Source organism: Cephus cinctus, unplaced genomic scaffold (assembly GCF_000341935.2).
Source record: "Cephus cinctus unplaced genomic scaffold, Ccin1 Ccin1_scaffold0091, whole genome shotgun sequence".
Classification (NCBI taxonomy): domain Eukaryota; kingdom Metazoa; phylum Arthropoda; class Insecta; order Hymenoptera; family Cephidae; genus Cephus; species Cephus cinctus.
In genome coordinates this window covers 288,286-305,284 of record NW_014332830.1, presented here as the reverse complement: position 1 = coordinate 305,284, position 16,999 = coordinate 288,286, and the positions used below count along the sequence as shown (strand labels likewise).

The window sequence follows — 16,999 nt, the reverse complement described above, 5'->3', positions numbered from 1 at the left end:
CAGGCTCACCACGTCTAGTTGGCCAACGCCTATACCGGCCAACCCTAGGGAATTTTTGGGATTTCCCCTCCCTCACAATGCCCCCGTCCAACACCCTGCGATGGAAGCATCATATGTGTGATATTACACATGCTCTCTCATTTAAACACGCTACTAACTTTATGGGTTTGCTTTCTTGTTATTGGGTATTGACAAAAAAAATTACTCAGACGATTTTTCACCCAGGGACTTTTCGGCTTCCTTTTGAAATTGGATAAACATTGAGAGTCACTGGTGCTAAGTATCTTGTGTTTGTAGTCGAGTGTGCGTAATCAGATTGAAGTACTATTTTTGTAGAATGCTTCAACGCGTCGCACTTTTTTTTTCTTTGCTGTTTTCGAGAAGTTGCGATTGACCATTTGTATCTTGGCTTGGAATATTTATTTGACGTCTGTAAACTGACTGTTGCTTTGCATTCATTGTTCGAGACACTTGAAATTATTTCCAAGAGACTTTTCCAATTTTTCTGGATCACTCCACTTGGTAATATTTTATCCACTTCCGAAAAGGAAGTCATGCCTGGCACTCCTGCTGGGAAGAATTTCCTGAGATTGCTTGTTCAATCGATTTTCGTTTAACAAAAAAAAAAATAGAACAACAAATCAGAAAACTAAAGTAAAAAAAGAAGAAACTATAATAGCTGAAAGTTTCATCGATATTTGAGCTGACGAAATGGAATGTTTGTTGGGGAATTTTCTTTGAAGAAATAAACGGAAACAATGGAAAAATCCCCGACAAAGGATATGACGTAGACTTAGTATATATCTTTCTCGAAATTTCTAGAGAAGCAGTAAAATCTAGGAGGAACAGTTCCTCTAGCGTCCTGGAAAAAACCACCTAGCCAATTTCATTTCTAGGGAATTTTTAGAACGGGGTCGAAGCTCGTTCGGATTAACTGCTTTGGAAACCGGCTTAATCGTAATTCCGAGCGACAGCCAGCCTAGGCAATATACTGTTTCTGGACCCGATAGACTGGAGTCTGCGATGCTTCTGCTTGCACTCCCTTATTTTTAAAAAGCATTTTTCCCAGAAGACAATATAGAGAAAAAAAATAAAAAAATGCGCCTACTCACTCGCCGCGACAGCTTCCTGTCACTTTTCTCATGCCTCCATTATTAATCGCGATATTGATATCCTACTGCAACGAAGTTACGTGCGAAATTACATACAATAACGCTGCTCGCTAGACCTACATTGTAGCTGTATATCTTTCTAATTAATTCCAGTAATTATGGGAATTCTACCGATAGCCTTTGTCCGACTTACATTGTTCTATCCCTTCTGAAAGACAGAGGATTGCGTTATTCCAGTGATTCTACTTTTTTGTTTTCTCTTTTGCAATCCGCCATAAAAAGTTGCACGCGTGCAGAATCGACGTGGCAAAATATCCAGGCGCCGTGTTGAAAGTTCAGACGCAATCACGCTGTTGGGTTAGTTCCAAAAAAATATTCCCTAGTACGACGTATCCCGGAGTTTCATAGCTTCTTAAAGCTACCCAAACGTGTCTTCTGTATTTACTTTAGTTATTTCGCCAACGTACGTTGGCAGCCCTGATTTCGCTCGCGTTTTTCCGGGGGTTTATTTGACAAATCGAATAAATGTGCAATCAGAACGACGAAACAGGCAACGTAGTTTCCCTTATAAATTTGCAAACTGAATTTTCAAAATTTCCTACATCCGCCACATCCGAGTCCAATTTTTCTCTGATTTATCAATTTTTCGAAATAGCAATGTCGCGCGATATCATTTTGTCAATTAAACATTAAAATATTCATTTAACACAATTTTCCCTCCCACTCTTAATTTCTCTCTGTCGCTCATTTAAAACCCTTTATCGCGATTCTACGAAATATTAAAACAAAGTGCCTCTCGCGTGTCGCAAGCTTAATCATCGACTCGAGTCCAGGACTGCTGGACATGTTGTTTGGCCTTATCGATTGGACAGAGATTAGCCAAGGTTTAAGGGCACTTGTGGTCTTGGCGTTGATTTTCCTTATGATTGATTGCCAGTCGTAATTCTCAAATTAGTTTATTAACAACCGTAACGACTTAATTAACCATTAAGGCTATCATTAATCCATAGTTAACGTTCATTAAGATGTAAACCCTTTACAACACGAGGAAGGTTTACGCGCATTCGTTTCAGATTTCAAACGCTTTGCCACTTCGAATATCGGTAAAGCGTAGGAATTCTAAAACAAATATCACGCTTTAATATCAAGCTGCACGTTTCTCTGAAATTCTCCTCTTCGTCTTCTTCCTCCTCACTGTCCACCCAGATATACAACGAATTCATCAAATGACCATTTTATTCATTCACTCCTCGATATTTACACAATATCAATATTAAATCGTCTCGATACAATTTCGAGGTCGCTTACCACGTTGCCGTTACCCCAACAACTTAAACGTATACAAACTTCCCTTTTCGGCTGTCCAATAAAACCGTCAATCAATTACGTAGCTTATCATATCCCGTAAAACCAGTAAAAGACAACTAAAACACCTTGTCACTCGTATTAGGTTCCTTTGAAAGCTTCCGAAAAGGAAGAAAAATTCGAAGGGAATAAATAAAAACAAGAGCATGATGGACATCCCATTAGTTACTCCTTTATGTACATCAACGTTACCATCAAATGCTAATTTCCGATTATACGGAAGATCCTAAGGTGATCCGTCTGAAAAGCCGTTGAACGTCCTCACGGATAACACCCACACACGGCCATCAAAAATTCTCGTCATTATAGACGATACGAACGTTATCGGTATATCAATACGTATATCGAATATTACGTAACAATCGTAGCGCCATAAAAGACACAGCTGCTCGAAAACACATAAATACCTTGCAACGTTAAACTTTTACGATTAGGCATTATCACCCTAGTGAATATCTTTGATACGATCCCGTAATCGTGCGAATTGCGTAGGTCCACTGTATCCGCAGTGGTTTCACAGTAAATGCTTCTGCATTCGTACTTATCGAGGCAACGTGGGTCGGCTTGGTTTCAATCTCTTATTCCGCCGGGACCAGCAATGGTTACAGGTAACGTCTACAGATACGTCTACGGTAACGGCTATCCTAGCATTTAGAATATTAATATTAAAGAAGAGTCCCGTGGTGCATCTGTGCACACGTGGGTGCATCGCTGGGACCTATATATATATATATAATGCATAGGGGCTGGAATACGCGATATCCATTCGCGATGTACACGCTACGTTATATGTATACATACGTAAACTATGTACCTTCACTCTTATATAGCTATCTGGGTCAGAGGCTTTCGATCTTTTATTCATTTTCATCCCCAAGAAATTAACGTCACGTACTACGGGACGCGCAACAAACACTGATGGATATCCTTGACCGATAGGAGAAACATCTTCCTTCTCTTTCCTTCTCGCATTTCCTTCGCCCTGTTTCCGGTTCTTTCGATCGAGACAGCTTCGCGTGTCCTGCGATCGTACGCGGCCATTTTCTCCTGTTCATCACTTTTTTCCTCGGTTTTATTATTTTATCAGTGTAATTCTCTTTGTATCTTCCGTCACTTTGTTTTCCAGCTACGTACATTTATCATCCCTTCTATCGTTTCTCTGCCCCTTTTATTTTACTTCGTGCTTATCTACCTGCCGCCATCGTTCCTCTCTTCACTGAGCGCTCTTATTATCATATTTTACGACCTCCCGGCTTATCGAATCTTCCCTTTCGAACTCCCATTGATCCGCTTAATCGCGATTTTCACGTTAGCACAGGCCTGTTTGGAAAATAATTGCAGGAAGATTGACTGTTATCGGGCTGATTGGGCCTTATCGGCCTTATCAGTATGTCGAGGGCAGAACTGTTAATCAGTCTGTTTACCCTGTTTGCCGCTTTTTCTCCTCCTACTATCCCGTGGCGCTGATTTTGAATTGTAACTCGTTTCCGTGTGCCAGTCGATTATGTAGATTAGTCGCGTCTGCACAGATGCGATGATTTAGCGGACGATCGTAGATAAGCACGAATGTACTTTAGCAGTTTGCATGTGGATTAATATGCTCGGTAAAGATAACTCCAGGATTCCCATAATCTCCGTACGTATTGCTGTGTTAATTTTCATAATTATTTATACTATACAATACTACATATTGCCATTACTTTTAATGTCGCGAATCCACTCTACCAGGATTAATGTAATTGGCGCACGGAACATTGCAAGGCCGGGGCGGAATTTTTGCAAATAAATAATGAGAACAAATTGTTCTGACGTACAACAAAGAAATTCGTTTTAAGTATGTTGGTTCAATTAACAAATGCAATTAGTAACAGCGCACTGCCTGTATTTCTATAATTGTTTCAATATGCACAAAAAACATATGTGAGAAGATCTTTGTTAAGTTGGTCATCTGCGTGCGTTTCACGGTGCACGGTCTAATTTCAGCCTGACTAATTATTTATGTGAATTTGTCCTTTTAACGAAATGTATATATATATATACATGTATATATTTATGCATATAGCCAACCAGGCAATGAATTAGTACTGGCACTCTGCCATTTCAATCTCGCGAGTCCAATCGATTTTTCCAAACTCGACCTTAATTTCGTGTCAAACTGTTTTAAAGAACATCCCCTTCTTTACGGTATCAGCCCCCCGCCCCCCTCCACCTTCCCCCCCCTAAATCCCTCTCATCATCATAATTATCAACACCCCCTGTCATTATCCTTATAATTACCGTGATCATTAATATCGCGGCTGTTAACTATGAAATTATAATTAATTGCGCGCCTCACGATACGTGCTAAATGATCGTTTTATAAGATGAAAGACCGAACTTATCGAAAAATTGATGGGTCACGTGGGAAATTTGATTTTAACGTGTAAAAAAATAGGCCGGTTTGAGAAAAAAAAATGTAAAGAGAAAACTTATCGTTAACGAAAGGCACGTTTGTAGGCCTTTTTTTTCGTGGAAATAACAAGAAAACTTAATAAGTTAAATTAATCTGAACTTAATACGTAAATTGAAGTCAGCCGTGATGCTTGATAGATAATTAATGAGACGCCAATAAATAAACATAAACATAAACTTAATGAATTTCATTAATCATTCCGCAGCTCGGAATCTGTACCCGTGGGCGAATATTGATTGATCAATTGTCATTATTGCAATAAAAAGGATCGGTTTAATTAGTCTTGTCAAATATGGAGTATTGATGACAAGTTCGAAATATTAATGACCAACACCGATAGCCTCAATTTCCGTGTGACTTATCATGTCGCGCGATGACACCTTCAATGAATTGATATTGGGTATGTCCAAAATGAAATATCGAAACAAGTATAAATTTATATTATAAGTCTATATTTATTGATAAATCTATTAGCGGAATTGGATCAAGGTTTGATCTGAAATTGAATGAAACGAAGTGAAGGGTTTTGATGAAATTTGGAAAAATGTTACCGAGGACTCGGATGGAAGACATATTGGCTATTTTCTGTTACGACAATCTACATAGGTAGGCAGGTGTGTATTAAATTGGATTAAACGCAAAAAGATATTTGTTTCGCAATAAATAATTAGCACTGAAAGAAAGTCAATGCTGTTCGTCAAATTTTTTCATAACGAAAAACAACAACGCGATGACTTATTTGAGAGATGAGAATCCAAGGTATAAAGGAGCCAGGAGTAAGATGGTTGCCGACTTAGAATTGAGTTTAGATAAAATCAATTGGCACGGGAAGGTGAATCTTCTGGTCGGGAATTCGTTTTTGGCAATATCGAATAAAAGAGCAAAATGACGGCAAGAAATAAGTTACGCCTCAGGTAGATCGATCCAGGTGATTCGGAGTTGGGAGAGTGGAGGATTTTCTTTTTTCGTATAGGAGGAAATATGGAGACTGAAAAATGTGTATGAAATTTATGAGAACATCAGGGACAAGCAATGTGGATGTCGAGTGAGAAACGCATTAGATAGGATACAATGGGATAAAAAAAGTATTAACAAAATTTCAAAGAGATATGAAGTGAGTGCATCCATCTTTTTAAAATCCCATTAAGGAACCTCTTGGAGCAAATGAATGAACTCGAGAAGGAAATCAATTACTTCCAGTAGCGAATTGCTTCTCTCCAGAGGTGAGCGTGAAGATTTATAACGGGAAGTGAAGCGGAGCGAGATGTGGGGATGGTAGAGGAGAAAGAAGCGAGATACCGTTAGGAACCGCAAATTGTGAACAGCCCGTGAAAATGTTACTTGCAAAGTTCGGATGGGCTTAATGAGAATGATAAAACTTTAGGCAGACTTGCGGGACGAGCGATCGAACGAATTAACGAATGAATAATATGGAGGAGGTATATCTGTCCTAGTACGGGTCCTTCGGATCTAGGCTAATCAAGGCCAATAGTTACCTCGCTTGGCGGTGCTGTCTGCGCTGCTAATAAATCCAGGTACAGCAATCACGAGAACAAAGAGTCCACAGTGTACCCAAAACATGTTTACGTCTTAACAACATTGTTCAATTCCATTTTACATGACGCTCGTGAAACACTATGATGGCGGAGCTTTTCATGTTAGGTAGGCCCATCGGGGTGTACTACCTAGCCACCATAGAAAATAGATTCCCGGCTAGACGTTGCCGTCCTCTGCCTTTTCTTCGTTCTCTTGAGCGAATTCCTCCTGCTCGATGCTCTTTCTCTTTGTCTTTTTCTCGGGTAGCTCTCTACCGTCAGCTCCTCTTTTGCTCCTTTCCTTCTGTCTCTCTGGGTCCTCCTCTCTATTTCGAGCACACTTCTGCCTCTGTCTCTCTATCTCTTTCCGTCTTTCACGAAATCTTCTCAAAGCACCGAGACTCGTTAGTGACGTAAGCTTTTCTAAAAATTCGTAATTTATTAATTGAACACTGTCCGATTCACCAATTTTTCACCAAGAGCCAACCGAGAGTCTCTCACCGAACGGAGGTCCCCGTCTCTCTGCTCTCTTTCTCTCGTCGGGAAAGCGCGTTCGATTCACGCCTCGGCTGCCATCTTCTTCCTACGGTGGAAGTCTCGGCTATGAAAATATTTGCGACCCCTCAACCCGCACAGTCAAGCCCTCTTGCCCGACTACCCTCCCGGTGCCTCCTGGACATCTACCCACTACGCCACCTCTTATCGATTCCTGCGCCATTTCGCGTCATTCCTGGCAAATCAATAACGCCTAACCCTCGACCACCCTGGTTTCCCAGATCACTCTAGTTGGGAGACTCGACACTGCGTTTTGACCTTTTTCAAAAAACTCCGGCACCGTCTTAAGGAACTCTTAGTATTCGATTTTCTCGGAAAGACTCGTATTCTTTTTTAATTGAAGATCCATCTTGTCTTATCTTTTTTGGGATTACTCGCATTCTTTTTTAAATTGAAGATTCATCTTGTCTTGTCTTTTTTTTGGGATTACTTTTGTATACCCAAGAAATTTTTAATCAAGAAACTCATGCTTGTATAAAGCTAAATTTGATTTACCAGAAATCCTGTAATTTCGAAAATTAATAAAATTTGAAAAATTTTACTTAGAGCAGATTTCTTGGGACAAATTTCGTCATTTTCCCCGAGTATTGAATTACTTTATTCCCACGGGACGTATCGCAAGTTTGTCCAATTATTGTTGGCGCTGCAGTCTTCGGCGTTGTCGACAATTAACGACGACAATAACAATGGCTGACGTTAAATTCGCTGAAGTTGGCAACTTTGGATAACACGAGCCGCGTCCCAGTCGTAGTGACTTTCGGCGTTCAGATTTGAAATATAACCAAGAGAATGTGACGTGGGTGAGCGGACAACGGATGTTTGGCAAGAGGAGAGCGTTGACGAGGATGGTAATAAATAGAACTAGAGAGAGAAGAGAACAATACGCACAAGAGATCTGAATGTCAGGATTGAACTTTTATAATATATTCATATTGTTTGTTTTAGATAGGGCAGTGTTGTGGACGGTTACGGAGACGCTCCGTATCCCAATGTTTCCTACAAGTATACAGACTATTTTAATAAGTACATTCCTTTTTCAACAACCGTCGTAAGAGCTAATTATATATATATATATATAATATATATATAGGTATGTCATTACGATTTATTACGATGCATGTGTGTTTTTTATTATGAAAACATTTGAAAAAAACGACCCCGAGATCCCCATCCCCCTGCCCATCCCACCCGAATCGAATTCCCACCCCGAGCCCAACCCCATCATGTCGTACCATCCCCGTTTGTTATCTCTCGCGTTTACCTGCTGGTACATACTATGTTAATAACCATGTAATAGGTGTATAATCTATCTATCTATCTAGTAAAACAGCGTCATATTAAAGTCTATCCTCCTCTTCCTCCTCGTTATCCTCATTATTCTCCTCGGACTCCTCCTTGTATCCGGGATGCTCGCTGATGGCGTAGTAGTTCCCGTTGTAAATGACTCCGAGTTCGCGCAGCACGTCTCCCCTGATGATGGCCTTGATCGTCCAGTTGTAGCACTCCTCGCTCTCGCTCTCGCGATCGAGACGCTCGACGTCGAGGATCTTCGAGCTGAGACGCTCGAGGATGATGCCGATGTCCTTGATGCTGAGGTGATGCTTCTGGTCGACGGTGAGCTGGTCGATCAGCAGCAGGAACTTCTCCGAGGTGACGATCTCGTCCTCCATTATCGTGTTCTCGGTCTCGGACTCGGAGCTATCGTGCTCCTGATGATGATGGTTGTGCTGATGATGATGATGCAAATGAAAAGCTGCGGGATTCGGCAAGCGACCTCCAGCGGCGCCGGCGCCGCCAGTAGGATCCTCGTCGGCAGTATCCCGGAAACGGACATGACCCTTGACCATGCCAGGTCGACGGCTGCCATCCGACAGGGAACTCGGTGGCTGAGGCGAAGGTGTCTGAGTCTGCTGTGCATGTGCAACGCTCTGCTGCGCGTGTACCTGTGCCGCCTGGGCGTCCTGAATCGGCGAAGTAGCGACCGACTTGTGTACAGCTATTCGGCGTCCCTCTTCGTGCAAGGCGCAGCAGTGAAAGTCGCACTCGCTGGCTGCGCCGCCCTCGCCCCCGTTCACGGGACTCCCGTTGCGCTGCGCCACTACCGGCTGGTGGATGTGATTCGAACACTCCGGCGTGTGGATATGAATGGTCGTGCTTTCGAAGGAGTTCGTTCCCTGCTTCACCAGCCTCCCGCCAAGCACGCCGTGCTGCTGCGACGACCCGTAGGAACTATTACTCGGACTAGTAAAACTCTTCTGTACCATATCGTCATGATTTATCACAGTGATTTGAGGACTGCTGTAACGCGGTCCTGGCTCGTGGGAACCTGGTACCTTTGGAGTCCCGTAGCCCAGCTTGTCCAGGCTCGTCTGTATTACCAGCGATGGACGCTGGGACGATCCTCCCATGTGGTCCACCTTCTTCGTCGGCGAGTACTTCGAGCTCGGGCCACCTTCCTGCGGTTTTGACTGCTGCGAGGATTGCTGTACCTGCTGAACCTGCTGCTGAACCTGCTGCGACGAACCCGACGTACCGCTTCGCTGGTCCCAGTGGAGCACCACTGTGACTCGGCCTTTATTGTCCATGATCTTCCAGGATGGCGTCTCATCGTGCAACTCCAGCGCGTGGATCGTCTCGCAGACTATTTTCGGGATTGCTGATATCGCTGGTACAAACGAACACTACGTTAACGTCAGATGGAATCCTCAGATACCCATTTCTCTCCCTCTTGGGACTATCAGTACATACGCACACGTATCACTATCCTCCTCCAACATATCATTTTATCAAATCTATTAGTATCCTTATTCTGCATTAATAATATCAATATAAAAATCAAAATGTGCATGCATCGTCTCCCAGTATCTTTCAACGATGCGACGCATTCGTGATGAACAACAGTGTACCTGTTGGTAGGCAATCGTCTTTATGTTTGGATGCATATAGAAAAATTAACAACAACCACGCTAAATCGTTTCCTAATACCAATACTGAATCTTCATTCCGTTAGATCGATTGTCTGCCGACACATACCAATTGTCCCAAAATTCATCATATATATATATATATATATATATATCTTTGTACGGATACATAGGAGTCCTCTACGCGTTCAGTCATAGAGAATGATTATTTGTAAATCAGTAGCTCAGTGGAAATGAAGAGTACCGGCCCGAATGATGTCGACGCCGGTTGGACACCACCGCTCGCCATGTCGCAGGAGTAACAGGATCGTATTGTTGGCCAAAGTCTTGAAGTACTCGCCGTCTTCGACCTGAGTGCCGTCGGACTCGAGTACTAAGCAGACATTTTCATTCTGAGGCACTCCGAGTTTTTCTTTACCTGCAACCCAATACTATACTTAACCATGCGGCGACTTATCATACGTGCCTATTTCTACAACGGCTAGAATAACATTACGAATGATTCAGAATTTCTTTTTCAGCAATTTTACTTACCACGATGCAGCAACTCCTCGAAATTGCTAACGACCAGTCCCTTTCTTACGTTTCGCCAGCTGTCCCATATCTTAAATGGTCTCTTGCTCCGTAACTCCTGCGTTCAAGTGGACAGAAAAAAAGAGGCCGAGAGAAATACTGAACAATTCGAATCACAGGACGAGTGATAATGAAATGTGGGACACGGGAGTTCTACGGGGATGCTGTACGTGTACGATACCCACACACAATGGTGACGCGGTGTGGCTTGAAACGTGACGAGCTCGTGGAGCAGGATAGCGTTAGAAATACAGACAGAGAAATAAATATCTCAGAGTCTTCATAAGAATAAAGAAATACATATAAAAAGTAAAGCAGGCTTTCGGGTATATCGAGAGATTGAAATGTTTCTAAGGAACAATTGGGGCCGCAGGATTGCACATTATTTAAAATTATAACATATTCGTGTATAAGTCAATAAAATATACTAATGCAAATGGATACAAAATTATTGAATACGACTGTACGAATAATTACATAATCCTCTTATAAAAATTAAAATAAAAAATTTTTAGAAATCCTTCACAAGATAAAATGCGTTTGTGTATGTGCACGTAATAAAACTTTATATTGATAAAAAATGGATTACCTGTTCGTTTTTATTCATTTAAAGTTCCTTTATGTATGCATCCTTATGTGGACTAAATGGGACTAATATGACTAAATACTCTGGTCCGTTAAACACCGACGCATTATTGATATTGTATTTTTCGAGATTCCCTTAATTTAACGAAAATTTACATATAGCCCGGGTCCTCTCCTTCCTTTATTTCAACTTTTTGGAAGCAAATGAAAATTGACGTTAACTTTTTTTTCGAATTTTTTTAATCATTCCTACCGAATGAAAATATATCGCGCGACTGTCACAACGTGAAAGAACAAAAAAGCCGTAATGTACAATTGGATAATTATTTGGAATTATCAACACTAGTGATATATGTTACACGAGACATATTGCATACTAGTGAAATAATCGAACGAATAAAATAATGCATAAAATATCAATGTGATAAATATATTTATTTAGACACCACCCAAGTCGCCGCTGCGGTGTCGCATGTTGCTGCAGCAGCGAATTAAGTACAAAATAAAAATAGCGTTGCTATAATAAGAAAATTATATGAGGATACATAATACGTATGCGGATAGTGTATAGTAGATACAGGCATAAGGAAATTATGAGTAGAAACTAAATACAATATATAATACAGATTACGTATATCGCATTACAATCAAGTGATATATCGGGTACAATTTTATATCATAAAATATAATGGAATGTATTCTTCATAAGTAATTTGATACTCGCAAGATGTAAGATATAGATACATATTGTATTTGTTTTAATTTGTATGTGTATATATAATACAAATACTGCAGAAGAACACGTAAAAAATAATATATCTATAATCGATATTAATAAATATATAATGCAAATTAAATATAGCAAAGAAAGGGGGATCAAGAGAGAGGGTAGAATGTATAAGAATAACTATTGAAAAATATTTGTATAATAATGATAATAATATTAAATAAAAATTAAATAGGCCATACGCAATACGCACCACTATTATCTTCTATCGCGACTAATCAGTATCGCGGTATTATCAGCGGTCTATGATATAACAATACATTATCATTTAATTCGTGCGGCATCACGTAATACCGCATTGAATAGGGGAAAAATCATGCGGACGAGTAAAACGGTGTTTGCCCCGGTATCCTCGCTTCAACAGGGTGGCGCTAAGCCTTCTAATGCGCAGACTCAGGCGCAACTTATGGTCGAAAACACTGACCTCATTCAATCATCCTCGAGATACGAAAATCGAAAGAAACCCGCACCGCCTTTGAAATCCAAGGCCGTTAATGTTTCGAAAATTCCTTAGATATATATATATATATATATATCTAATATATCTAATATATATATATATATATATATATCAGGGCCGTTTAAGGAAGAAATAAAAACGTAAAAAGAGGTTTAAGTAGAATTGAGGATAAGGAAAAAAAGAGGGTGTCACCGACCCCATGAAGGGAAAAAAAAAGAGATGAAAGGATGCTGTCTCAGAAATGCTATCATTATTCGAAACACTCTTGATTGTAATGCTCTGAGATAATTTTTGGAACTTTTATAATTTCTTTGTTTTTTGCCAAAATTAAATTATGAAAGTAAAGCAATCGTAACAGGCGTCCACGCAAAGATGCTACACTTCTCGGAATATTGATTCGTTAATTTTGAATAATACTCTTTGTATACCGGTCTAATGTGTTGGACGATAGTCAGAAGTGGATAACGAATGATTAATAAAAAAAATGGGAGGATTCCTAGGGATGCGTACCTCTCTTGCCATTACGTCATATCCCAGCAGGTTCAAGGGACCGTCCCGCAAGCACTGTTCAGTAGAACCGTAACGTAGTACGTTGCATTATTCTTGCTGCTTGCTGTTCACCGTTTACGTGCGACGCCCCGCACATTCGCTAAGGTTTACACTTCCGTTATTTTTTTTATTTCTCTTCGTTTTACTCCTGTCCGTTTTCTTCTCTTGTTCTTCTTCCTTTCGTTCCTTTTCCTCTCTTCTCACTCGTTGTCTCGATTTCTAAGTCTCCCGCTCTACTTCCCTCATTTGCTTTCGTTTTCTCTCTCTCTCTCTCTCTGTCTCTCTCTCTCCTTCTCTCGTTTCTATCTTCCTCTCTTCGCGATCGTATCACCCTCTCTCGTTTTTCCTATTACTCTATCTCGATCTCGCCACCCTCTCTCGCTCTTCCGCTCTTCACTCCTTCTGGACCCTATCTTTAACGGGCGGGACGTTCCCAACGAACGTGCGACGTTTTCTTACTTCTCGAATCCTTCATTACTACGGGGTTGCACCACCGGCTAACCACGTCTACCCTGACCGATTACCCGATTCCCCTGAAGATTTCCACTAACGCATATGGACCAAATTGTAACAGTGGCTTCCTACCCCGGCACTTACTGCGGCGACTCCTAGTTTTAGATCGATTCTCCCTGTGTCCCATGTAGTATATCCCTACCGGAGACACCACCCTCTTACGGGGTGGATTTCTAGAAGGACATCACTAGGTCATTGCATGAAGCGTTTTGAAGATCCTTTGACGACTTTGGTCGGTAAGATAGATTTTCTAGGGACTTCTGCGTGTCTAGGGAATAGAGTCACTGAAACTTCCTAGATCCAACATGTCTGTATTATCCAGTATTTTCACAGAGATGAGTAGGGAGATGCACAACGCTACGGTTTTAGGCGATACCAAAAACATGGCGCTGAATCGTAGCGGCAAGGCCGAAAGTAGAGTTTTGTGATCATTGCCTCCGTTGATAATGCGGATCCCGCCGAGATGACCGCAATAACGAATGTGTAGCTTGGCAGATAGAGTTTCTCCGCTACTTATCGCTGGTTTCCAAAGCAACATTTAGAACGAGGAAGCTCATCGGATATAGCCTAAATTCGAACGCACAGTACAAGCTCGGTAAATTTAATATGACAAAAGCCAGCAACTCATGCCCGCCTGCACTGAAGTCTATGATGCCATCAGTATATTTAATAGATATTTTACCGATGTTGCGTAGCAGAACTATTGTTAGAACCTATCAGGAAATATAGAACTCCTTGAGGACTATTAAATAAGCGTATTGTTGAAACATTTTTAGGAATTTGCGGTGCCAACTTTAACCCGTGTAGCACCTCAATATTTGGAAAATGATTCATCAATACTCTTTTTCAAAAGTTCTCGAGGAGTTCTATAGTTTCTGATAGGTTTTAACAATAGTTCTGCTACGCAACATCGGTAAAATATATGTATATTTTCCAAAAATTGAGCTGCTACACGGGTGTGGATCACCAACGACGCACTTTTTAAAAAAATCTCTTAAAAACGTTTCAACAGCAGGCTTTATCAATAGTTCTCGAGGAGTTCTATAATTCCTAAAATGTTTTAACAATAGTTCTGCTACGTAACATCGGTAAAATACCTATTAAGGATACTAGTCGCACTATACGCTTCAGTGCAGTTATGCATAAGGAGCTGGTTGTTTTCAGATTGTGTTTCAAACATTTCCGGGATAGTTTTCTCTAGTACTCAATGTTGGACCATAGTTCCGTTTGAAACTATTGTTAAATAATGCTGGAAGCTAGCACTGCATCACTGCACTTCTTAACGCAGGCAGGCATCAGGTGCTGAGTTTTGTCTTAGTAAATCTTATCGAGCTTACACTGTGCACTCGAATATAAGATTACAAAAAAAATATTTAGGCAATATTTGATGAGCGGCCTCGTTCTAAGGGTTGCTCTGAGAACCAGCGGTAAGTTGCGAAGAACCTCTGCCGGCCAGGCTACACGTTCGTGATCACGTTCAGCTTAGCTACAACGGGATATGCATTATCGACGGAGGCGATGATCACAAATTCCTACTCCCGGACTCGCCGCTACGTTGTGCATCTCCCTACTCATCTCTGATTTTCATAAGAAAACGCAATTCTAACTGTATTTATTCTATGACGTTGACAATTTTGAGGTCTGTTTCTTTACTGCCAGGATTGCGCACGTGTTGATTTTAACTTTTGTTATTATGTTAAAGCGTAAATAAAACCGGTGTCGGATCCGTGGTCAAAACATTATTCGTTGCTTCAAGAAAGTTGTTGATTGAGAGGAATTTACAATGAGTACCATACTTGAGAAGATTGCCTCGATCGAGGCTGAGGTAACCTACTAGCACTGTAGTTGATTACTTAGGCGTGAGAATTTATTTTTCAAACGAATTTTTTTCCTTTAGATGGCTCGGACGCAAAAGAATAAGGCCACGTCCGGGCATCTTGGTCTCCTGAAGGCGAAACTTGCTAAGCTTAGGCGAGAACTGATTACTCCAAAAGGCGGCGGCGGTGGCGGTGAGCAAGGGTTCGAAGTTGCCAAAACTGGTGACGCCCGTATCGGTTTTGTTGGTAATGCGAGATAAATATTTTTTAATATTAACGACAAAAGATGTATATAATGGCAATCAACTATGTTTTGAAATAATTTTCAAGGTTTTCCATCTGTTGGCAAGTCAACGCTTCTGAGTACACTTGCTGGTGTTTATTCCGAAGTTGCTGCTTATGAATTCACTACCCTTACTACTGTCCCTGGTTGCATTAAGTACAAGGGTGCAAAAATACAGGTTGGTTCTTATTCGCAAATCCGAGGTACTTGCTGGTATTTTGATTTTAATTAGTTGTACTGGTTTAGCTACTCGATCTGCCTGGTATCATTGAAGGAGCAAAGGATGGCAAAGGTCGTGGACGACAAGTTATTGCTGTTGCAAGAACATGTAGTTTAATTTTCATAGTTCTGGATGTTCTGAAACCTCTCGGACATAAGAGGCTAATTGAACACGAGCTGGAAGGTTTTGGCTTAAGACTGAATAAGCAGCCTCCAAACATCAACTTCAGAAAAAAGGATAAGGGTGGCATCAACCTTCAGACTATGGTAGTTGAGAATTCTTTAAAACACTATATACTATCAGTTATAAAATGAATAAACAACCAATTTTTTAATTACAGTGTGCACAATCCGAGCTGGACTTGGATACAGTGAAATCTATTCTGTCTGAATATAGAATTCATAATGCTGATATAACTCTACGTTATGATGCTACTTCTGATGATCTCATTGATGTCATTGAAGGAAATCGGGTATACGTACCCTGCATTTATCTTTTAAATAAAATAGGTAAAAATAATGTGTTTGATACAAGTGAAACTCAAATTTTTTCACAGTAATTTATTTCTTATTTTATTACAGATCAAATAAGTATTGAGGAGCTGGACGTTATATACAAAATTCCTCACTGCGTACCAATCTCAGCTCATCACAAATGGAACTTTGATGATTTATTGGAGAAAATGTGGGATTATCTTCAGCTTGTTAGAATGTAAGTTACAAAATCAAAGTATTAACTTCAACATTTGGCAACCCTTAGTTTACTAACATCGTTATTAAATCCCTTGTTGCAGTTACACCAAACCAAAGGGGCAACTTCCTGATTACAATTCTCCAGTAGTGCTGAATACTGAAAGGAGAACTGTTGAAGATTTCTGCAATAAACTGCATCGGTCTATTGCTAAAGAGTTTAAATAGTAAGTGTTTTGTATTATAAGCATTTAATAAGAGTGCGACCTTATGTAACTATCATGTATCTACAGTGCACTGGTATGGGGTTCTTCAGTGAAGCATCAACCGCAAAAAGTTGGCAAGGATCACGTGCTGTGCGATGAGGACGTTGTACAAATTGTAAAAAAAGTGTGATTTTTATCTTAGAACTACGTTAAATCTACTATACATTCACTATTAATAAACAGACATATATTTAAATCACAAAAATCAAATAATTTGATTACAGTAAAAGAGAAAAATATAATTTACCACCATATTAGATATTTCATTGATATTCCTTCTTCCTCCCTTTTTTTCCCCATCAGATATAAGAACG

The 16,999-nt window shown here is 40.5% G+C and overlaps 3 protein-coding genes and 1 long non-coding RNA gene across 7 annotated transcripts in view; 2 read left to right on the top strand and 2 right to left on the bottom strand.

Annotated features, from left to right (window-relative positions):
- Positions 1 to 7,218, bottom strand: part of LOC107273705 (disintegrin and metalloproteinase domain-containing protein 19) — a 22,445-nt gene extending 15,227 nt beyond the window's left edge. Inside the window, exon 1 of the mRNA XM_015752170.2 lies at positions 6,426 to 7,218. Within this exon, the coding sequence (XP_015607656.1) occupies positions 6,426 to 6,510 (85 nt within the window). The 5' untranslated portion in view covers positions 6,511 to 7,218. The remainder of the gene's footprint in view (positions 1 to 6,425) is intronic.
- LOC107273790 lies at positions 3,906 to 8,086 on the top strand. 2 transcript variants are annotated; one of them, XR_003061716.1, is made up of 5 exons: positions 3,956 to 4,113; positions 5,135 to 5,329; positions 5,404 to 5,543; positions 7,571 to 7,867; positions 7,965 to 8,086. It is a non-coding gene; the product is annotated as an uncharacterized LOC107273790 (long non-coding RNA). The 2 variants fall into 2 exon arrangements; XR_001539325.2 differs by lacking the exons at positions 7,571 to 7,867; positions 7,965 to 8,086 and having other exon boundaries at positions 3,906 to 4,113; positions 5,404 to 6,419.
- Positions 7,916 to 13,530, bottom strand: LOC107273781. Of its 3 annotated transcripts, none has more exons than XM_015752303.2 (4): positions 12,859 to 13,530; positions 10,478 to 10,574; positions 10,188 to 10,361; positions 7,916 to 9,684 (listed from the first exon to the last, which is right to left on the bottom strand). In XM_015752303.2, the coding sequence occupies exons 1-4, from the start codon at positions 12,868 to 12,870 to the stop codon at positions 8,357 to 8,359; spliced, it is 1,611 nt and encodes a 536-aa protein (XP_015607789.1). In that variant the 5' UTR covers positions 12,871 to 13,530; the 3' UTR covers positions 7,916 to 8,356. The 3 variants fall into 3 exon arrangements, with proteins under 3 accessions (XP_015607789.1, XP_024947117.1, XP_024947110.1); XM_025091349.1 differs by lacking the exon at positions 12,859 to 13,530 and adding an exon at positions 12,082 to 12,403 and having other exon boundaries at positions 7,916 to 9,700; XM_025091342.1 differs by lacking the exon at positions 12,859 to 13,530 and having other exon boundaries at positions 7,916 to 9,700; positions 10,478 to 11,840.
- A 1,490-nt stretch (positions 13,531 to 15,020) lies between these two features.
- On the top strand, positions 15,021 to 16,939 carry LOC107273291 (GTP-binding protein 128up). Its single transcript, XM_015751350.2, has 8 exons — positions 15,021 to 15,235; positions 15,308 to 15,473; positions 15,558 to 15,688; positions 15,757 to 15,996; positions 16,071 to 16,239; positions 16,312 to 16,441; positions 16,524 to 16,646; positions 16,713 to 16,939. The coding sequence occupies exons 1-8, from the start codon at positions 15,194 to 15,196 to the stop codon at positions 16,813 to 16,815; spliced, it is 1,104 nt and encodes a 367-aa protein (XP_015606836.1). The 5' UTR covers positions 15,021 to 15,193; the 3' UTR covers positions 16,816 to 16,939.
- The last annotated feature ends 60 nt before the right edge of the window (positions 16,940 to 16,999 follow it).